The 23,890-nt window shown below is 44.6% G+C and overlaps 1 protein-coding gene across 1 annotated transcript in view; it reads right to left on the bottom strand.

Annotated features, from left to right (window-relative positions):
• Positions 1 to 23,890, bottom strand: part of ksr2 (kinase suppressor of ras 2) — a 411,064-nt gene that overhangs the window by 39,186 nt on the left and 347,988 nt on the right. The window contains exons 16-17 of the mRNA XM_041203055.1: positions 5,090 to 5,186; positions 3,410 to 3,543 (exon numbers count right to left, since the gene is read on the bottom strand). Of these exons, the coding sequence (XP_041058989.1) occupies positions 3,410 to 3,543; positions 5,090 to 5,186 (231 nt within the window). The remainder of the gene's footprint in view (positions 1 to 3,409; positions 3,544 to 5,089; positions 5,187 to 23,890) is intronic.

Genomic DNA, 23,890 nt, shown 5'->3' with positions numbered 1-23,890 from the left:
TCACTGAAAATTGGCTGGCACCTCTCTGGGACTAGACATCCTCCTGAATGAGGGGCAGAATTCCCCCAGTGGAGTATTAAATGACTGCAGGTCTGTTGTGATCGGTGGGTGTGTTCCCCAATGACTTTTTTGGTGGAGAGGCGGGAAAGCCCGCCATCCGAAAATTCCTGCCACATGACACATTCCTGAAACCAGCACTAGACCCATTTCCTATGCATTTCCATGCCTAAATTCAATTTCAGTCCTTCTTCCATTTTGGATCATGCCATACATGCTATGGTCAGTTTTCTTAGGCCTAAAGCAGCCAAACTAGTAGTCATTATGGTAGCCTCGACATTCTCAGCGCTTGTAGGCTCAACACACCCAGGGAGATAAGGATGTGGTTCAGGAGGACCTTATTGCTAACTAGGCTCACCTCAACCACTTCCTCATCTGCATTCTCCTACACATTCCACTACTGTCTCTAATACCATTTACTGTCACTTCCTGCTTCTGGAGAAAAGCTACCTCCAAAATGTCTCTCTAACACTCCCTTTAGCTCTGACCTCCTCTGCTTCTCGCTGGCCACCTTCTGTGGCTATGACATCTCTGCCAAGCCCTTCCTCCACCTCAATTAGCCTCACAACCTGTAAGGTCACCTACCTTTTTCAGTCCCTCAGTATAATAGTTACTTCAACACTCTCAGTTCAACAGGCTGCAAGCTTGAATGATCCATCCAGCATGGTCAAAACATCAGCTGGAAGCTCCTGCAGGATCACTCAAGTTTTATAGCTGCTCCCTCTCCCTGGCCAAAGCCATACTACTTCAAAATTTTCCTGGAAAGGAGCAAGTACTCCAATCACCTTTTTCTAAGACCAACAGTGCTCTGTGACCTCATTCTACGGTACCTCCAACTCTAAACGCAAAGAATTTGCGGATCTTATTTGTGTCCAAAATCAGAGGCATCGATCTTCTGACTGACTGCCCGACCCTTGCAATTCCCACAAGTTCCTAACTCCAAAATCTGCTCTCCAGAGGACTGCGTTCTCACCTTCCCCATTCCTTGCAGTTTCTCTCCCACGTCCTCCTCACCTCTAAGATCCCTCATCTGACTAATGAGGTCCATCAACTGCTCCCCCAATTCCTCTCCTGCTGCCTAAACCATAGTCCACGCCATCATCACTGATGTCCTGACACTTCTCAAGCCTCCCAACTGGCTTTCTCAGATCAACATTACAAGTGTGAACTAATTTCAATTGCTGCAGCCTGCATCCTGCATCCTCAGTCACCATCCCACATTCCTGTCAGCCCATCCTCTCTAAGCCCCTGTGCCCCAATTTCAAAATTTTCACCCTTGTTTTCAAATCTCTTGAAGGTCTTGTGTCTGAGCTTGGTGATTTCCAATTGCTCTGGAAGGGCCCCTCCCTGCTCCAACACTGGACTTCTCTTTCCCCTTTACTCGCTGTGATCCTGCTGTCTGGAATTTTCCACCTAGGAATGCTTTCTCTATCCACTCTCAGTTAGAGAAGGGTGCTTAGTGTAACTGAACCTCAAGCAAAGAAAACAAATAAAAATACATCTAGTGAAATGTATTCTTAAAAATTATACTTTTCCCAAATGAAAGTGGATGTGCTGTTGCTTTCAATACACTCAGTAGGTCAGTACGCAGTTGCCAAGGTCACATAAGTACTGCGAAAATGTAAGCTACCTCGACTACAGCTTCTCACACCCTGCTTCCTGTAAGAACTCCATCCCATTATCTCAGTTCCTCTGCCTCCATTGCATCTGTTCCGATGATGCCATCTTCCAAAACGGTGCTTCTGGCATGTCTTCCTTTTTCCTTAATCGAGGTCTCTCCCCCACTGTGGTTGACTGGGCCCTCAACCATGTCCAACCCATCTCCTGCACCTTTGCCCTCATCCCTTCCCCTCCCTCCCAGAACCATGAAAGGGTCTCACTTGTCCTCACTTTTCACCCCACCAGCCTCTGCATTCAAAGGATCATCCACCGCCAACTCCAGCATGATGTCACCACCAAGCACATCTTCCCTTCACCCTCCCTGTCGGCGTTCTGTAGGGACCGTTCCCTCCGCGACACCTTGGTCCACTACATTTCAACCCCCTCCCACGGTACCTTCCCATGCAATTGCAGAAGGTGAAACACCTCCTTCAATTTGGTCTACTGCATTGGCTGCTCCCAATGTGGTCTCCTCTACATTGGGGAGACTAAACGCAGACTGGGTGACTGCTTTGTAGAACACCTTCGCTCAGTCCGCAAGCATGACCCAGACCTTCCTGTCACTTGCCATTTCAAAACACCATCCTGCTCTCATGCCCACATGTCTATCCTTAGCCTGCTGCAATGTTCCAGTGAAGCCCAATGCAAACTGGAGGAACAGCACCTCATCTTCTGATTAGGCACTTTACAGTCTTCTGGAGTTAACGTTGAGTTCAACAACTTCAGACCATGAACTATCTCCTCCATCTTAATCCCTTTTTAAATCCATTTTTAAATTTATTATTATGTATTTTTAAAATTTGATTTTATTCTTTTATTTATTTGTTCATTTTTTTATCCTTTTTCCCAAAACCACCCACTCCCCTCTCCTCACCTATTTTTATGTCTTGCTTTCACAGAGTGCTGACTCTTCTTCTGCGATGAACAGCTTCTGCTATTTTACCTTTGTGCCACTATCAGCACCTTCTTGACACTTTACCACAACAATTAACACTCCCTTTGTTTTGTGTCCATGACATCTTTGTCAATCTCTCCTTAGCTGTCACCTATCCTTGACCTTACAACTTGTTCCACCTGCTCCACCCCTTCTTAAACAGTGTAAAATCCATCACATTTCTACTTCTCTTTAGCTCTGACGAGGAGTCACATGGACTCAAAATGTTAACTCTGTTTCTCTCTCCACAGATGCTGCCAGACCTGCTGAGGCTTTTCCAGTACTTTCTGTTTTTATTTCAGATTTCTAGCATCCGCAGTATTTTGCTTTTATTTAAGCGACATAATCATTTCAGTTTGTTCACTATAACCATCACATTACTATTCAACAACTTTAATGTTAGAAGCTAAAACCAATTAAGTCCACTTCGTCACTTGCTTTACTACTTACCTCACCTAAGAAAGGTTTCTAAACCGCCTCAATAAATGCCTCCTACAGAATTAAATATTTGTGAAGTCATAAGTGAAAATAATTTAAAATAGTACTTTTAACTGAGATCATAAATGTCCAATCTGTCCACGATTTGAATATATTTTCAAGTCAAAGGGCTGCTCTTCTGTAGCATAAAATGGGAAAAAAATCTCCATTTTGTTGAGAAAACAAAAGGAAAACTTGTAAGAAAGAACAACTATTAATGTATATTATCTATATTGTTTAACTCCTTAACAGCAATGATATACATTCAGTGCAGTACTGTACCTGCCCTCTTGTAAAGCTCCGGAGATGCTGAAGAGGCCAAAATCGGTAATTATTATCTTTCCATTGTCATAGAATATATTCTTTGACTTCAAATCTTTGTGGATAATTCCTTTAGCATGTAGGTAACCCATTCCCTTGAAAATAAAAATTATAATAATGTTTTAAGTAGGTACATGCTGGTTATTAACCACAGAACAAGTATTATATTTTCCCAAGTTACAAATATTATGCAAATTAATCAGCACAATAAAAATGTACAGCTTTGTTCCATATGTTATTAGCGCTAGTTGACTGATGTTAAATGACAATATTTTTTTAAATAAAAATGCTATATTACAAATACGAAGTTTATAAGAGTGTTATGTTTTGGAGCTCCTTCTGGTACCACACCCTAAGAGAGCATTGGCAACCATGGACTTCCATTGGATTGGTCCATGATTGTTCCTGGCAAAGTAGAGCAGTGGCTTGCTGTTGCCTTCTGCAGTATGGCTGACCAAGAAACTCTCCCGCTCTTACTGCCTGCCATCTGGCACATTGGAAGGATTTACAGGTGGATGATCAACCTGTTTGCTCACATTATGAATACATCAAGTTCTGGAGTAGGGTTTGAACCTGGAGCTTCTGGCCCAGAGTAGGGATGCTTCAACTGTGTCACAAGACTTCAATTTTGGGACCCTCTCTTTAATTTAAGGTAAAATGGAGGCATGAAGAGGGTTATGTGACCTGCTCAGAGTTCTGCCCAACAACATGCCTGGGTAGCTTGGTTGCTATGGGGACAAGAGGGGCCCAAGTCAAGAGACTTGATGAGAAGGTGCAAGTTGATCAAAGCTGTGGACAGTAGCAAGAGCATCTGCACATGAGGTTAGGAATGTCAGGTTTTATAAATAGTTATACTCTGAGTTGACTATTTAATTCCAAGCCAGAATGGAGTTGGGGGGGTCTAGAAGACAGTTAATTAGCATTTCTACCTGGGTACAAGGTTCTTGTTAATCACATTGCCATGGAATTGGGCTTTAAGATAGGATGAGTCCATTGTAGTATCAGATTACAGGATTTCCTAAAATATCATTGAAACTCACAGACCCAAAGGGAGTCTGCAAGACTCAAAGAGAGAGAGAGAGCTAGCAGGAGATAGAGGTAGCTGGTCCTTCACCTGAAGCAGAGAAATGCTGATCCTATTGTTCCTCATACAGAACATGGGTGAGAGCTCGTGCTCAGATTGAAGAGACCAATTTTGTGAGTATTCAAAGGAGGCTGGAAGATTCGCTTAGCCTGGGCTACAAAGAAGGATCTCCATCATAAACCTCACAGTGAAAGTCACTTCTGGGAGGAGAAGTTATCTGGCTGGGAAAGGAAAAAGGAAGCAGGCCATCGGGAGCAGAGAATAGTTTTGGACTGATTGCAAAAGAATAAAGGGTCTACTTAAGGGTCAGCATTAATTATAACCATGGTCGGGGATTGTCAATCATGATAAAAGTCACATGGGGGATCTTTTCGGCAGTTCAAATTATAGGTTGCCTACTAAATAGTGGCTAATCAATATTGCTTTTAGTTTGTTACAGTAAAATTCTGAAAGCTTGAAATCTTGTCATGTAATCCTTTCAGTCAGTCACTGTAAAGTCAAGTATCTTTTTAAAAGTATCTTAGTGATCTCTACAGGGATCATAACACTTTGCACACCTTCACAATCTCCTGAGCAATTTGTCTGGTTTTGTTCACATCCAGCACCATTTTAGCATCTCTAACGACAGAGTACAGAGTCCTTCCCTTGCAGAGGCTGCAAAAAAAATCAACAAATACTAAATAGCTGCAAGCTTAACTGCAAGTCGTGGGAAACTGAAATCATTGGCGATACTTATGAACATATATAACTATCAAAAAGAAATTAAATTATCTTTGTTACATTAATATATTGCAATACCTATTAAAATATTTTAAAGATTTAAGAATCTGTTAATACGAAAATGTAAAATTGTTTGAGTAAGAATCTTAAAAAAAACGATTAATACCATGGTTGAGACCTTTCATAATGGTTTCTGATAAAGGGCCCTCTTGAAGTACTGTGTATATGGAGCTGTCTGCATGTGCGCATATATATTTATTTATAAAAAATCATTTTCTTAGCAAGAAGTAGAAATATGATGATAGGGTGATACAATTCCCTCAAGTACTTCAAAAGATGCCCGTATAAAGCATCTCATCTTTCAATTTCTCAAATGCCCAAATGTAGGATCTAAGTTGTTGGATCTTTGAAAATTCCCAAGTATGTTCCCATTGGAGATTGTAAATCTCAATGAGCTTGGCTTCAAACTGTGCCCATCTGTTGTATGTAACTGTACTAGAGGTGCTTACTATCATATGAACAGCAGACTCTTTGAACTGGTAGCTTATCACCCGTGTCCAGATAGACTCTAGCCTCCCACATACAGCTCAGGTTACAGGTTTCAAGTAAATGTATAGCACTAATTTTGACACTTGAAGAGCCATTGTTAATTTGAGAAATGACTGGTTACTTAGAGGATTTTGATTCCTTGAGCATTTCATAGCAAGATCTCTGTATACCTCTCTGTACCTTACAATGTGGTTGAGTAACAGAATACTTTTACAGTTATTTAATCTTCACTATAGAGAAAGATTAAATGAGACCTTATAATTCATAAAATAAATGAAGTAAGCTAAGATATAAATCCTACTTCTAGTTGAGCTTCAAAGGGATTACATTAAGGTTAAAACGAAATTAGATTTCTCATTTACTATCTCACCTTCTTTGCCTTTGGAAAATTTGAATTTTGGAAAGTTGGGAGAATATTTCAATCTGACTATCGACCTGTTGCCTTCAATCAATGATTAAAATAATCAACTTCTGTACTGAGTTTTGATTAAGAATACCCTTATGATGTGAATGTCCATCACAGTGCTAGTTGAAATTGGCCTTAAGGAGATGTGGTCGACTGTAGGTCAAATTCTCATTTCTCATCTTGGAAGTCCTTATACCATATAGTTGTGAATGACATTGGCTGCAATACTGCACTGAAGACCACAATCCATGCAAGAACATTATATTACTAAAATCCCTATTTTTCAACTTGAGAAGATCACAGCTAATTTTCCAAAACAGAATGTGTAACTCCCATTGTTTTTCCAAAAGGTTTGATGATTTGTTATTTTACAGGAACAGAGATGTATCTGATGTAAGGAAGAATTTATTCCACTGTTACACTGGAAGTGTCTCTGAAGGTTAAAAAGTCTAATTGTAGAAAACAGCCGGCTGTTCCCCGGCTACCGACTCCATCCTTCTCTGGAAGCTGGCTGAGGCAGAACCTGACTGTTCACAACCTTGGAATCATATTTGACCATGAGATGAGCTTCCGACTATATATTGCACCATTATGAGGATTGCCTAGGACCTCTGTAACATCACTCAACTCAGTCCCTGCCTCGGCTGCTGATATCCTCAGCCATACCTTTGTTGCCTCCAGATTTGACAATTCCAGCACCCTCCTGGCAGCACTAGCCACAATTGACTGTAAGTTTGACGTCATCCAAAGCTCTGTTGCCTGTGTCCTGTTTTTCACCCAGTCCCATTCATCCATCACCCCTGTGCTCGCTGAGCTACTTTGGCTCCCAGTCAAGCAAAGTCTCAATTTTAAAATTCTCATATGAAGAGACATATGGACTTGAAATGTTAACTCTGTTTCTCTCTCCACAGATACTGCCAGAGGATGCTGAGTTTTTCCAGCATTCTCTGTTTTTGTTTAAAATTCTCATCCTTGTTTTCAAATTCCTCCATATGGTCTCCCCCTTCCCATCTCTGTAATCTTCTCCAGTCGTTTCTGCGCTCATCCGATTTTAATTGCTCCACCATTGGTGGCCAGGCCTCCATCTGCCTAAGCCCTGAACTCTGGAATTCCCTTCCTAAACCTCTTCACTTCTCTACCTCGCTTTCCTCCATCAAGACACTCCTTAAAACTAAACTCTTTGACCAAGCTTTTTGGCTATCTGCTCTAATATCTTCTTACGTGACTCAGTGCCAAATTTTGCTCTACGATACTCCATTAAAGCACCTTGGGATGTGTTATTACATTAAAGATGCTAATATAAATACAAGTTATTGTTGTTGAGGTTAAGTACAGGCTAACTGCTTATAAATCCTCAGCTGCTGCCCTGACAATAGTCCATGTTTTCAAGGTCAGCAGAAACCTTCAAAACAAGGACTGGCTTCATTTTTATAAAAAATACTTTGCATTAAGTTATTTTAATGTTGTAGATTCCCTTTCCATTTAGCATTGCTGTTGTATGAATAAATTTGAGTTTGTTAGACACAAGTGTGAAACTTTCAAGTACGAGAAATGCATAGACACAAGACAGAGAGAAAGGGGGAGAGGAGAGAGACATCGAGAGGGAGAGCAAAACGTTAATAATCAGCTTAGACTGCTGTCCCTTTTTGCCCATTGTGATCTTCCCCCAGTGCAGGTATTCAGTAGGTGTTTACGCATTTTATTTCAGCATAATCAAATGAGTCATTCACCTCATCTGGTATTTGAGATGATCCTTTAACTTAAATTATACTACAAAACACCACAAAAAAAATGCAAAGGTAAAATTTTTGCTCTTACGGAAAGGATCAACAATTTGTTAATTTTCTTTACCCATGGGGATACCGTGCTTCCACTAATGTGGAAACTGCAGAGCCATACAAGGGGAAAATTCAGGGCCATTGTTTGAATACCTATGACAACCTAATCTAACACTTTGCTTACCAGCATTTCTCAATTACAAACTTCAATCCTAGCCACAATTCTTCAGTGTGAAGTTTTCACTGCGGTAACTGTTAGCACTTACAAACTGATGTCGCTCTTTATTGTGGCCTTTCTTTAACATTGATTTCATTTTTAAATCAGTCAGCATGTGAAAATGTTCCTGCCTTCCCTGAAAACATTGGCCTGTTTAAAATACCGGTAATTAACTCACCCTCGCTATGTTTCAGAGTTGTACCCTCCCCATCATGGCTAAAGGGTATGAAAATCAGGGCTTCAGGTTTTTCAAACTTTGGTTCTGATCATTAACTAATTGAAAAATCTAGTGCCATATCAGATTTTTGTTTTGCAAACAACAAGCAATAAATAGCAGACACCAAGAGTGAAATGCTATGTCACTGTGATGTGGTGTATTTGTACATCTTCTTAGTCCCTACCTTTAGACCTGTTTCTCCCCTGATTTTGCACATGACAAAGCACAGTGTGACGATGAGTAGGGGTCACAGGCTCAACCTCCATCCACAATATGCACGAGTTATAATTCTGATGGGCATTATAACAGGTGCAGGGAGCTCCTATTAGGGGCACTAGCTCCCTTACCATATAATAATGCACGGACATGCCACCATTTAGATGTGGACATAATTTCCCAGCAGTTACCAAGCTATACATTCAGTCATCAATGTGTAACTATAAAGATTACATCCAAAGAGTGCTAGGCAACTACTGCTTTGAGAATTGATGATTTCAAGGAAGACAAAATATTGACGGAATTCTGCAGAGGTGGCAGAGGTCATACTGCTGGGTCCAAAAGCGAGCAGGTCACCGCTTCGGCGTTCAGTGGGATCCAGGGTTGCGTTTTGCTGGTGGCAGCCATTTAAGCAACTGTTGCTGGGTCTGCCATCCTATTAAGGACGGCGGCCCACCCCCAAGGGCTGCCAGCCCAGTTAGAGGCTGGCAACTCAGCGGCCTCAGGAGTGTCACTGCTAGCAGTGACCACTGATGCGCTGCACCTGGAGATCAGGGTCCATCAATGGCCATTTGCCCTCAAAGACAGGTAAGTGGGGTCTGGAGATGCAAGGGCCAGGTAGGCAGATCCTGGCAGAGTGGGGTGGTGGCGGGGGGGGAAGCATTGGGGAAATTTGCTGAGGACAGGGCTCGGGGTGAACCATTGCTGCCAGTTGGGGTGAACCAAAGAGTACCCAAAAAGGAGGCCTCAACACCCCAACCCCGAAGTCTGCTGGGAGGCCACCACAGATAACCTAGCTGGCAGTCTCTGCACACAACCGCTTGTAAAATGTCAGCCCAAACAGGAAGAGGCCCTTATTTGGCCACAAATGTCTTAATTGGGCTCCAGGCAGGATGGCCATCTGCCACTTTTCCTGGCACTGGCAAAATGGCATGACAGCAGGAAGATGTTGGGTACGCCACTCGGTGCCTTCCCGTGCCATTTTGCTGCCTCTTGGCCCGAACTCAAAGGTTTGGTAAAATTTAGCCCAGTATTTTTTCGAGATGCTTTACAAGCTTTTCAGTGCAGACTTTTTTTTAGTAATTTTATTTTTGCTCACCTTGGTGAGAAGGCTTGGTGTGATGAGTACTGACATTGCCATGCCTCAGAAATCTGCATAATGTGCTTCCTTATGTGAATCCTGCTATATTTAAGTTCTCAAGCATAAGAAGAAAGATCTAGGAATGCCAAGCAGGTGACGCAGGAGGACTGTGTACGCCTGCCATTATCCTCCCACCCACAAACATAGATCGGGTACATCAATTGCAACTTTTCCGAGGAACTGTGTGTGTGTATGGGTTCCAGTTGCCAAGGAGACAATGGTAGAATTGTGGCACTTATTTTAATCTGTTCTGGAGCCAAACTCCATCAAATATATAGCATGGCCATGGGCTGTGAAGGTGACTTCAGCCATTATCTTTTAGGCTTAGGCTCATTCCAACTACTGCACTGGGTTGCTAACCCTCCAGGATTGCCCTAGAGTCTCCAAAAGTAAACACTTACCTCCATGACACTGCTGAGCAACCCTGGAGAAAAATAAAAGGAGGTGATAAGAATTGTGGTTTAAAAAAAATTCTATGAACACTTTTGTTTACCACTTATGAAAACATCAGGCATGGGGGAAAAAGCCTGTCTGACTGACTGTAAAGAATCATCCAATAGATCATGGAGAGTCTAGTTGCCGTTCAATTGGCAGGTGTGTAGGATGTTGGGCAGGGCAGTTGGAGGCCAGGGTGTGATGATATATTCAGGAACATGTCCAACCAGAATTGGCAATCCTACCCTGCAGTCCTTTGGCAATCCTCAGGGTCAACCAGGATAACTCTTCTTTATTTTCCATCCACCTCATGCATCATTTGCCAGCCATTAAATATGGAGGCTGCCACTTCTCCTACTAGCTCTCTACTTCATGGCTCCACATTTGTTTTCTTTTCACTTGATTTTTGCATGGTACTTATTTCTCCTCATCCCCCTGAGGATTTTCAAAAGGGACTGATGGATTGAAATAGTTTCTGAACATTTTCACTGATTCTAAGGGCAGAATTTCGCCCTCGTTGGGTGGGCTCGGCGGGAGCGGTCGGAAAGCCAACCGCCACTCGCAATTGGGGCTTAGCCGCGATTTCACGATGGTGGACCAATTAAGGCCCGCCCAGCATGAAACGTGGCTCATCATAGGCCAGGAAGGGCCGAGTGGAGATGTGGGCCTGTTGGCCGCCAGGTCCATTGGCGACTTAGCGGCCTGATTAAAAACGACGCAGGCAGCCCCAGAAAGGCTGCCAGGGAAGGACGTCCATCTGCCATTGTAAAGATGAACTTGAATGTGGTAGCAAACGTCAGGCAGGCAGGCAGGTCGGCTGGGCACCAGCTCCCCATTTTTCTGATGAGTGCCTCGCTGCCCTCCTGGAGGGCGTGGCTGCCAGAGGGGACATCCTTGTCCCCGGAGATGGGAGGAGGAGGCAACCGCACCTCACAAAGGAGACATAGGAGGAGGTGGCAGACTGGGTGAGCAGCCACGATGCACCTGGGTGCAGTGCCGGAAGCGCTTTGATGACCTGCTGCGCTCAGGAAGGATGAGTACCATGTTGGCATGGGACAGTGTGTTGAATTGTTTTGGGCTGGCCATCCCCCCATGGAGCTCAGGGCTGTTACAGAGTCTGAGTCAATCATACTGGAGCTGATCAAGGGTCTGAGCCCCGGCCGCTTTGACCGAGTACCTTGTGGCTTGAACCCACAACCTGGATGTGCCCTGCAAGGTGCTCCTCGGCTATGGGTTGGCCAGGTTGCAATGGCGCTACATGTACAGAGCGGACTAATCAATGCTCCTTTGTTCTTTCAGGAGAAGACATCCCAGAACAATATTGAGAGGTCGCGGACTGGTGGAAGACCCCCACACCTCCTCATCCTCTCCCAGTACAAGCAGGAGGCCCTGGAGCTCAAGAGACGCTCCGCACCTTGGTCAAGTGGCCATCATGAGGCAGGGGTGTCAGATGAAGGTAAGAGTGTAGTGCACAGAGGTGAGAATTTTGGCTTCTGCAACCATTCTAGTGTAGTCTCTTCATTGATGTGAGCCTTGAACCTGTAGCCCCCATTGATCGTTGAAAGACGAGGGCACTGTGATGGAGGTCTCCGTTGTCTCACCAGGTTGCTTGACATGCACAGTGTGATGACTTTAACTAATGACATGTCCTTCTCCCTTTTAGATTCGCCAGCAGGCATTCACTCTCCGGACCCTGAAGGGCCACCCCTGACCCCGGAGGACCACCATGCTCCCCAAGCACCTGTGTCACACCCACCCTCTGAAGCAGGCACCAGCACCTCGGTGGGCATTATTTCAGTGGTTAGTATCTCAGTGCACATTGGTGAGGGCACTTCACACTCACTTGACGTGCAGGTACAGGCAGAGAGTGCCCTGGGCGTCGGCAGTTGGAGGACTGCTGGAGACCAGGACGATGCTCAGTCGAAGGTAGATGATGAGCATCTGGAGTCATCCATTAGTCAACAAAAGCTGGATGTCCAGCAGGGTGTGTGGGAGGATCTGGCAGAGATCCATAAGCGCATGCACGCCATGGTCTCTGTTGTGGACGAATCCAAGGAGGGCAGAAGCATTGCGTTGACCCTTATAGCCAAGCGCAATGCCTCCTCCATGGAGAGTGTGGCAACTCTCATGGAGAGGCTGCTCCAGGAACAGAATCAGGGGCTCCTGGGGTTGCGCTCGGTCCTGTAAGCCCTCACACAGGCATTGACCTCAGCTGGTCAGTGTCAGTGTGGGAGATGGATGAGGCACCCAGTATCCCATCTAGGTGCCCATCCATCAATGGCGAGCAGGGAGGTCCACAGCGACACCGCTTTGGCACATGAGCTGCCTGCCGTCTCTACCGTCTCCTTCAGGGAGCTCTGGATGACGGTAGCAGCTCCTCTGTCTGTGACCGGCACACCTGGGTAGATGCCAGCCGTGGCACTGGCTGCTCCCTCCCAGGCGGGGCCAGCACAGGCTCCACTGGCCAGAGGACGACTGCCAACGTCATCAAGACCAACAGGACAGCACAGTCAGCAGGCTATCTCCAATGCCGGTGCCAGCGAAGGGGGAGCACCTAGATGTAGCACCCGCAAATGTAAGGTTAAAGCCCCTTAAACAAGAGGGGCTGGTCACAGGTGATCTTTTGTTCACCCATTTTGTTTTTCTTTTTTTAATAGTGTGACTACCAACACCATTTTTTTTCCATTCAAAACTGAGTGTTCCAACGTATAATTACATTTGCTTTTGTGTTATAGGCCTGAGTATGCTTCATTTGTTTTGTAAGTGCAGGGTAGGCCAATGCTGGACATGGGAGGCTTGAAACTTTATTGCACAGGCACTGAGTGTATCTTGGGGGCCAAGGAAAGGGTCATTTCTGTGATCCAGGATGGGAGCGGCAGCCCTGGCATGAGGTGGTAGTTCTTATTTGGCAGCCTAGCTGAAGGAGTGTTGGATCAAGGCCTCTCTGGTGTCCCTGCCTCCCTGGAGGATACAGAGGTCTGGCTCCACGCCCTCAGCATTCTCCTCACCATGCTCCTCTTCTGACTCACTACTGGATTCATCCTCTGTGGCCTGTGTAGCTGCATCAAGGTCCTCTTCCTCCAATGGGTCCCCCCTTGCCAGTGCAAGATTGTGGAGAGTGCAGCATGCAACCACTATCAGTGACACATGCTCTGGAGGGTATTGCAGTGCATCCCTTGAATGGTCCAGGCATCGGAAGCGCATCTTGAGAAGAGTTATGGCTCTCTCTACCACCGCCCTTGTGGAGGCCTGGCTCCTGTTGTACTGCTGCTCTGCCTCTGTTCTTGGGTGACGGAGAGGCGTCATGAGTCACCTTTTCAAGTGATAGCCCTTGTCACCAAGAAACCACCCAACCGGTCGGGCTGGAGCACTGAAGAGCGTTGGCACCTGGGAGACTGTGAGAATGCAGGCGTCTTGGGAGCTGCCAGGGTACCTTGCACAGACTTGCAAAATCTGCATACTACCACATTTAACAACTCTTTGACCTTTTGTTTAAGACTTTTTTTGCCATCTCTACTTTGCCTCCACCTATCACTGGCCTTCTATCCAGCTTCACCGCTTCCACCCCCCTAAATCAGTATATATTTCACCACATCTCTACCTCCCTTTCGATCTGAAGAAGTCATACGGACTTGAAACGTTATCTCTGTCTCTCTCCAAAGATGCGGTCAGACCTGCTGAGTTTTTCCAGCATTTTTTGTTTTCGTTGTAGAATCTGCATCCTGTGGTCACACACTATCTGCACGTTCATGGAGTGAAATCCCTTCCTGTTGATGAAGGCACCCGGCTGAACTGTTGGCGTCTTGATGGCCACTTGTGTGCTGTCGATGGCACCCTGGACACAAGGGAACCCAGCAATCGCTGCAAAGCCTTTGGGTCACTCAGCCTTGCTGGCCTTGTCAGTATGAAAATGAAGGAAAGTCAATACCCGCCTGAACAGAGCTTCTGTCACCAGCTTGACACAACTGTGGACAGCTGATTGGGAGACTCTACAGAGATCCCCCACTGAGCCCTGGAAAGAGCTGGAGGCACAGAATTTGAGAGCTGCTGCGACCTTCAGAGCCACTGGCATGGGGGTTCTACCCATGCAGTCGGAGCTGATCTCAGGCCCGATCATCTGACAAATGGATATCACTGTCTCCCTTGAGAGGCGGAGCCTCCAATGGCATTGCACCTCGGACATATTGAGGTAGCTGCATCACTGCCTGTAAACTATGGCAGCAGGATAGAGGTGTCTTCTGCGGCCCCTTCCGCCTTGGACTACCTGCTGGCCCTGCACCCCTTGTGCCTGCACCTCTCCTCCCAGAGGTCCCTCCCCTGGAAACTGCATTGGAATGTGTGGCCTCCTCTCCCTTCTGACCTGCTGCTCCTCCTCAGAGGAGGTGCCTCCTGCAGAGACCACAAGCCCAATTACCAGGGTAACAGAAGGCTGTCTGATACCTGGAAGGCTCCACACAGTCTGATCCTCAGGGGGCCTGGAAGACACCAGTGAGTCTTGAAATGAAGCCTGGAAATGCTAATAATGAAGACCCGATCAGAGATTAAGCTGACAAGTATTAATAAGCCACCAGCAGTGAGTTATCTCCAAAACTCCTCACTATACACATTGACAATGCTGCTGACTCTCCTTATGTCGCCTGTGGATGAGGTTTTGCAAATTGTGGCCTGCTCGTCTGCCCAACAAGCGAAAAATCGCACAGACAACATTAAATCGCTGTCAATTGGATTGTCAAGGGCCTTAACTGGCCTCTTAATTATTGGCGGGTGTGGCTCCAACTCCAGCGTCTGCCTGTTGAGCAAAATATCATGCGAGTGCACGATGACGTCAGGACACTTGCCCGACGTCATCACGTGTCATTTCACGCTCGACCGGGTCAGGCGCATGCCCGCCCACTCGGCAAAAAGTTCTGCCCTAAGAATTTTTGTCGTTCGCTCCCCTGCGCATTCACTTATTTTCAACTACCTTGAGTTTCACCAAGAGCTTAATCAGTCCCCCCAATTAGGTCAAAAGGCCAATGCTACACAAGGAACTATGAAAAATGATGCATTGGAAAATTACATGCAATCAGCTCACAGTACCTTTGGAATGTTTTTCACTAGCACATAGCCATTCTTGACTTGAATACCTATCATTTTATATGTTCCTCAGCCCAGCATCAATCAGGGCGTTGATCATTGCAGACAGCAGCACAGGCACGCTATCATTAAACAAATAACCATGGGCTGTACCAGAGATTCTACAAGCACTTCAAACGATCAGCAGGATGATGAAAGCCTTTCATGTGCTTATATTGCCCTTGCTGATTATTCAAATGAACTTGAGCTTAGAAATTACTGTCTATGGTATTATTATAGAAACAGAAAACATTTGTATTCAATTCTTACATCCCATAATTTTAACAAAGGAATTCCTTTTGTTTACTTTTATTTTAATTAGATTTAGTACCTCCATTAAAATGACAGAGAAAAATAATTTGATATGAACGTGTTGTCAGCTTGTATAAGTTACACACAGTTATTTCTGGGTTTCTACAATGCAAGTGGCGTTGCCACAATTGATGTGCAATAGAGACTCAATTAAGGAGCAAGTGTCTATGTTGAAAAGAAAACTGGGCATGTGGGAGCGACGCTTCCTCTCCATTGCGGGTAAGAACCTGGTCATCAGGTGTGAGGCCCTCTCGCTGTTGCTGTACGTGGCAGGTCTGGCCCATTCCAGACTCCAAGCCATCTTTCGCTTTATCTGGAGGTCGAAAATGGATCATGTCCGCAGGGTGGCGACGTACATGTCTCTAGATAAAAGGGGAAAAAAGTGCCCAACATCGCCCTCATACTGATGGCCACCTTTGTGTGCGGCTGCATCAGTCTGTGCGTAGACCCTCGGTACGCAAACACCAAGTGTCACTACGTGCTGAGGTTCTACCTGTCCCCGGTGTTGCGAAGGATGGATCTGGCCACGCTGCCGCAGAATGCTCCAAGTAGTTGGACCGTGCCGTACCACCTGTCCCTGGTGGAAAAATTTATGCAGAGAAGACGTAGCTTGGCTGGTGGTGAGAAAGGCCCTCCCCGTCAGATCCTTCCAACATGCCAGGAGTCTCACCCCTCTGCACATTGCCCCCAAGTTGACTGTGGTGGGGACGAGACCGTTGTTCACCTCCTTGTGGATTGTGCCTTTGCAAAGAAGGTCTAGAGAGAACAAAAACAGAAACAGAAATACCTGGAAAAACTCAGCAGGTCTGGCAGCATCGGCGGAGAAGAGTACAGTTGACGCTTCGAGTCCTCATGACCCTTCAACAGAACTAAGTAAAATTAGGAAAAGAAATTGTTTTCCTAATTTTACTTAGTTCTGTTGAAGGAACATGAGGACTCGAAACGTCAACTGTACTCTTCTCCGCCGATGCTGCCAGACCTGCTGAGTTTTTCCAGGTATTTCTGTTTCTGTTTTTGTTTTGGATTTCCAGCATCCACAGTTTTTTATTTTTAAGGTCTGGGGAGAGATGCAGTGGTTTCTGTCGAGGTTCATCCCGAGCAGTTCTGCGACACAGGACGCTGTGCTCTATGGGCTGTTCCCAGGGACACACACCAAGGCAAACATCAACTGCAGCTGGAGGATCATCAACTCAGTGAAAGATGCTCTTTGGTCTGCCCGAAACTTGTTGGTCTTCCAGCGCAAAGAGTTGTCCCCCGACTGAGTGTTGCAGACTGGCACATTCCAAAGTCCAGGACGACGTGCTGAGGGATGCACTAAAGCTTGGGGCAGCTGCTGCAACGGCGCAATGGGGAAAGGTCGCTGTCTAAGACCTTTCTGCCGCAGTGCACCGAGGGGCTGGGAACTGTTGAGAGCCCCTCGGGCTGTACAGCTCAAAATTACTGTATGCATTGAATACTAATTGTTGTATTATAATTGTATTAAAGCACCTCAGAGTGCAACATGATGTATGTTGATAACTCCAACACCATTGTCTGATTGTCTGCATTGATCATATTGAAATTATTGTAATATTCATTGATTGTATTGATGCACCTTGCGATACATGTGTAAAAGTTGATCGTACTTTTGTGATGGTGATTTTGAAATGTTTTGGAATGTTCGTCCAGATATTTTATGAATGAAGTATATTTTTCAAAAAAAAAAGAGACTCAATTGGTTCATTTATTGGGAGCCACCCGTTAAAATTGCCTCTCTATTGAAGAGGTAGATGATGTTTTTAATAAAAAAAAACTCTTTTCACCACAATTAGAAACATTAACAACAACCCCTAATGAAGGTAAAAGAAAAAAACCGCGGATGCTGGAAATCCAAAATAAAAATAAAAATGCCTGGAAAAACTCAGCAGGTCTGGCAGCATCTGCGGAGAGGAACACAGTTAACGTTTCGAGTCCGTATGACTCTTTGACAGAACTAAGTAAAGATAGAAAAGAGGTGAAGTATAAGCTGGTTTAAGGGGGGGCGGGGGGGCTGGTGGGTAGAGCTGGATAGAGGACCAGTGATAGGTGGAGATTGCCAAAAGATGTCATAGACAAAAGGAAAAAGAGGTGTTGAAGGTGGTGTAAGGAATGTGCTAATTAAGGGTAGAAAGCAGGACGAGCAAGGTACAGATAGCCCTAGTGGGGGTGGGGTGGGATGAAGGGAAGGGATCAAAATAGGCTAAAAGGTAGAGGTAAAACAATGGATGGAAACACATTTAAAAATAATGGAAATAGGTGGGAAAAGAAAAATCTATATAAATTATTGAGAAAAAAAGGGGAGGGGGGGGTTGGAAAGGGGGTGGGGATGGAGGAAAGAGTTCATGATCTGAAATTGTTGAACTTAATATTCAGTCCGGAAGGCTGGAAAGTGCCTAGTCGGAAGATGAGGTGCTGATCCTCCAGTTTGCGTCGAGCTTCACTGGAACAATGCAGCAGGCCAAGGACAGACATGTGGGCATGAGAGCAGGATGGTGTGTTGAAATGGCAAGCGACAGGGAGGTTTGGGTCATTCTTGCGGACAGACCGCAGGTGTTCTGCAAAGTGGTCACCCAGTCTGCGTTTGGTCTCTCCAAGGTAGAGGAAACCACATTGGGAGCAACGAATGCAGTAGACTAAATTGAGGGAAGTGCCCTAATGAAGCATCTGTTGAGTAAGAAGACCATGGCAATCATTGAAAAACGTTAGGCCAACCTTAATGAGTAGCAAGGAGCACGTGGCTGGAAATTCTGGATTCTGTCCATGCTTTTCCTATGATCAATTTTAACAGTCAGAAAGCCTTAGGCTTGGGGCATGGTGGTTCCTAATGTGTGCTGCCAGCATACACAAACAGGACTGATGTACAAAAACCACCAGACAGTCCGGAAACTGTAAAGAACCAGTGTAAGCACACAGGTGAATTTCAGAGGATAAGTTAAACTGGGACCCCAACTCTCCTCTCTGATGAACATTTAAGGTTCCATAGTAATATTTTGAAGAACAGCAGAGGAGTTCTTCCCACTGTCTTGGCCAACATTTATCCCTCAACCAACATTACTGGTTGCTGTTTGTGGAACCTGGCTATGTGTAAATTAGTTGCTGCATTTCCTACATTGTACCAATGATTTTAACAAGTAATTAACTGACTGTAAAGCACTTTGGGACATCCTGGTCATTAAAGGGGTTATATGAAGGTAAATCTCTTTCTTTCTTTCTTCCTTCCTATGTGCTGCATGTGATTATGCAACCTTTACATTACTGTGCACCAGAACTTCTCAGTACTTTGTGTAGGTGTAAGAATTCAGAAATTACCCCTCAGTAATCAACCTGCATGCACTTAACTCCGAAGTTCTGATTTTATGAGGCCTGTAAAGTCTTGGCTGTGCACATCTTTGCTAAATGTGCCTCTATGCTGATGTCAGCGAGAGACATGGCCTTGCTGAATTTTGCAAGGCAATCTCTTCATCTTCATAGGCTTAGGGTCCTGCAAATGCAAAATGTTTAAAGGAAGATAGCACAGGAACACGATTGTTTGCCGGGGCAGGGAGAGCAGGGGCTTGCAAAATCAAGGCAGGCAGTATATCTCAAAGGGGAAATCAATGGATGGCCAGGAGGCGCAGAATATTACAAGAAAGAAAGGTAGGCAAAATTGACTCCTTCACTGACCAGGCCTTGGAAATCTTGCTGCAGGAGGTGCACCAGGTTAGGAGAGCAGCTTCTTTTTGGCACGGAATGCCACCCTGCTGTGTAGATGGAAGTCCAAATTTCAAGGCAGGAGATGACATTGAGTGAATGCAATATCCCAAGTACACCAGACCTGGAAAAGGTTTCTATCGATCTGGAAGGGTGGCATAGCAAGTATACCATAATTGCTTGCTTTTCTACCATGTAGCCCAAAAGAACGTGCTTTTCTATCTCCCTCAGGGAAAGAGCATGATGAGAGCCCTCGTCATCACTTTTTCACTCAATAAGATGTGGAGATTACAATTACAACGAGCCACATTGATACCGTGTGCATAGCATTTGGAAGTTCTGTTTGTAATCAGTACAGCCATACTGCCATACATAATTAATTTGCAATGTCTTAGCCCCAAAAAAGGTGGTGTTCACAGAGGTGTTGTTTGAGTACCTAAGGAGGTTCCTATTTAGCCTTCTTTCCTGCATTCTGACTAGAATCTGAGTCAGTACACTACAACAGGGACAGGTGAGCGACTGCAATGCTGACCACACTCAGAGAGAGGGGGAGTGAAAGTAAATTAGAGATGTGCTGTCTCTACCTAGCAAGCATTCTCCATATATTAATCCTTCATATTCTAACTCCTTTCTTCAGAATAAAGATTGAACTAGGTAAGTAACTGCATAATGCATTATATATGTTGTGGTACTACAAGATGCATTTTTGTGGCATCAGGAAGACTTCGCCAATGTTTATAAGTGGCGGGTGGGACCCAGATTCAGGAGATCCACCCCCATTTCTAGCCAATTCCATTTTTGCTGATAGGGGAAAGGGGGGCGAGGTGAATCATCAATGTGGTTGTCCATTTAAAATTGAAAGAGACACCATTTTGACTGTTGCAAGGGCCTTTGGGGGGTCATGAATTGATGGAGTAGACATAAATGCACTTAAAGGATTGATAAGATCTTTTTAACTTATTAACTTATGATCTTAAGTTATTAAATTCCCCATTCTATAAACAAAAAAAAAACAAGCTGCAGCTGTCACTGAAAGTTAAAAAAAATCCTCTGCTGGACTGCTTTGATCGACAGGCATAGGTTAGAAAAATTATTAGCACCTGCTCATGTAGTTTCAATAGAGCTCTTTGTTTGACATTTCCCAAAGGGCTGTTATTATGTCATTAAGAATGCTTGGCTGAGTTTCAAAAGCAACAGTTATTTCAGGAGGGTGTTCTGAGTTCACAGTTTGATTAATAGTTTAAAGAGGCTTTTAAAACATTGGCTATCATTAATTTGGTTAGTGAAATAGATGTTTGTTTGTTTTTATAAGAGGTTAACCAAGAGAGGGGATTTAAACATTTTGAATGAATTTTATGAATAGGAGTATTTTCATCATTAGATTGTGAGAAGTTTATTTCTTTCATCTCCACATGGTTCCTGAGGTCTGCCCATGGTGAATACTGGGTGAGTGGCTATGAAAGCAGTACAGAGACAAGAGGGGTAAGTGAGGGGGCATGAGTTGGCACTGAGTTGGCATGAAGGTTATGAGGGGCCATGGGGTTTGGTGTGGGGGTGAGGAGGTGTGAGCGGTGAGGGTTAGAGGGCCTAACAACTTCTAAAGCAACTGGGACAAAGTCCCATAGAACTAAGGCAGGCCTTCCAACTAGCCTACCTTGGCATTTGCCCATCCCCATGGCCACCTACGCTCAATGTACGGGGTCAGCGAGCCCGACTCCATCCCGAACCCTTCCACCCGGAGTGAAAATTGCGCTTATCAGGGTACTTTTAATGAGGTGGGTCCGGTAAGGCAAGAAATTTACCAATTCGAGTTACTTGCCTGGGTGGCCAAGATCCAGCCTATACCTCTCTTTGTAAGCAATGTCCTGGCCATACAAAGTAAGTTTGTTTTCTTTTCTGTAGGTTCCTCCCAAAATGAGGTGACAGGACCTAGTGGCAGCATAATTTGCAACACATCAAAACATTTGTGACCACAGATTCCAGCAATCACAAGAATGTAGTTGGAGGAAGAATTTTTTGGTTACTTACAATTCATAAGGCAAGAAGAGCAAATGGAACTGATAGGAGAGAAATAAGAAAGAACTGTGATGTCACGTCACATATCAAGCAAATGGACAAGGAGTTAATATTTTGCTGGAAATCTTGGGGAACGTATAGCAATGGACTTCTAACCTCACTGCAGTACTGCTAGAGGATTTTACAGAAATTCAGTGTAGCATTCAGCGAGAGGTATCTTCATGAATATCTTTAGGCATGATTCAAAGTAGTGAGGGAATGAACTCAGAACGATTGTCATCAGCACTTTGACTGATGCCACTGAGGCAGCCCCTAGCAGGAGTCTGATGCTGTTGGATTCACTAGACAACGGTTGAGTCATTTGGCCTGTTCATATGTTGTAAGCTCTCAGTTGAGAGAGTAAATCTCTTAGCTAGTCTAGCAGTCACATGCCCATTTTACAGGCAAGGTAAATACTATGGCACAGCCTTATTCAAACTCTTGCAATTCTGTATACTTCTACTAGTTAAGTGAGGTCTGCACAAGCTGATAGTATAGCATCACCTGACTCCGTAATCCACAGCTAGAAGAATTTAACGTGTAACACATCAAATACTTCCCAAGGTGAGACTCTAAAGCATCACAAAATTGGCCTTCAATCTTTTTCTTTGTTAGATTTTTCGTTGTTAGTTGTGGGAGGTGATGTCATAGTGTAATTGTCTAGCAATGGACTAGTAATCCAGAGACCCAGGGTAATACTCTGGGGATATGGGTTCGAATCCTGCCACAGCAGATGGTGGAATTTGAATTCCATAAAAATCTGGAATTAAAAAGTCTAATGATAACCATGAAACTATTGTCATAAAAACCCATCTGGTTCACTAATGCCCTTTAGGGAAGGAACTCTGCTGTCCTTACCTGGTCTGGCCTACATGTGACTCCAGACCCTCTGAACAAGGGCAATTAGGGATGGGCAATAAATGCTGGCCTAGCCAGCAACACCCACATCCCATGAATAAATTTTAAAAAATAAAGACAGAATTAAAATAAATGCCCTGTTGTCAGCAGAGAACTTAATGGACACAAGAATAACACAAATATTTTGCAATGCATTAACTAGTTGCCCTTCTGTTTGACAGCGCAGTGCTAAGCACAAGTCCTGTTAAACCATTCTTTGCAAATCTTTTCTTATCTGTTGTTAGCCACTTCATCCTCATACCCACTGTTGAACTAGTTTCTCAGAGGAATTCAGCTGAAGTCAATTCACTCTCAGAGTCCAATAGTCTGCTTCGTAATGCTTCTTATATGCTTTTAACAGATTAAGCAGCTTCAGGGTTTCCATTTTCTAGTGAGTTTATTTTACTCTGTTGACAAATTCATTTATAATAAACATTTAAAGCCTGTTTTATTAATATTGCTTCCTCATTAATATGATCCATAGTTGAAGTTTCTGGTTCACTCTCCCAGATTTCAGATTCTGATAAACCGGTTAGAAAGGCATTGCAGTCTAACTGCACCATTATATCTGGTTCTTGCACTGGTCTGTGAATTGGCAATAATTCTTCAATAATACTGCTAATTTTTTTTTTAAATTCTGTTCATTTCAAATAGATTTCATTCACATAAACTCACAAGCAAATAAAATACAGCTCAAACAAATCCAAGTTAATGCTGTGTTGAATGATCTTTGTTCACATTTGGATGTAACTCAGATGGAAGTGATTCAGTAAGAACACCCAGTCAAATTACTAAATCAGTAATAAAATGAATTAGGCAAAATATTGAATGTTAAAATTGTCACTTTCAAGTTAAGCACGTAAAGACCCTCCATTCACTCCCATCAATGCATTTTTAGGGCGGAATCATCCCAGATTTGCATTAAGAGTGGTAGCGGACAGGAAAAAGAACATTTTACCGGCCAGTCGCAATGGCAGTTTTTCACGCCGTATCATCTCGATCCCACCTCATTAATCATGCATTCACGGGAAGCAGACCGTTTTGCTGGTGGGCAGCCTCTGATTCACCTGCCACGCCATCACCTCTCTACTTCCTCACGCTGGGCACCATAGTTAAAGTGCAGCCGCACGCACACCTCTCGGTGCTTTCAGCCCAGGACTGCTGAACAGAAGACATTGCCCCAAAAGGCAAAAAGATTCAGTGACATGTCCCTGTGATGCCTTCTGGACACCATTGGAGCCCGCCACAAAGTCCCATACCCCTGCTCTGGCAGTGTCACCTTGGGAGGTGATGGCAGTGGTGGCCAGTGCCAAAGCTGCATAGAAGAGGTGTGCTTCCAGTGCAGAAAGAGGATGGATGATCTCATCCATGCTGCCAGGGTAAGGCAACCATTTCATCACTCTAAATTCACACACTCAAAAAGCCATCACACATTCACTGGCATCTCACTCACTGCCAGCTCAATGACATCACCACTCATTCTCTCACACACACCCTCACAACTCCATCTGGCTTCATCTCCTCTGGAGACTGCCTCTTCAGCCCTCACCCTCTTGAGGCAACTTGCATAGATCAACGTGTGTCCCCACACC

This window comes from Carcharodon carcharias, chromosome 13 (genome assembly GCF_017639515.1).
Source record: "Carcharodon carcharias isolate sCarCar2 chromosome 13, sCarCar2.pri, whole genome shotgun sequence".
Taxonomy (NCBI): domain Eukaryota; kingdom Metazoa; phylum Chordata; class Chondrichthyes; order Lamniformes; family Lamnidae; genus Carcharodon; species Carcharodon carcharias.
Note: the sequence above shows the minus strand (reverse complement) of the source record. Positions and strands in the feature narration are given on the sequence as shown.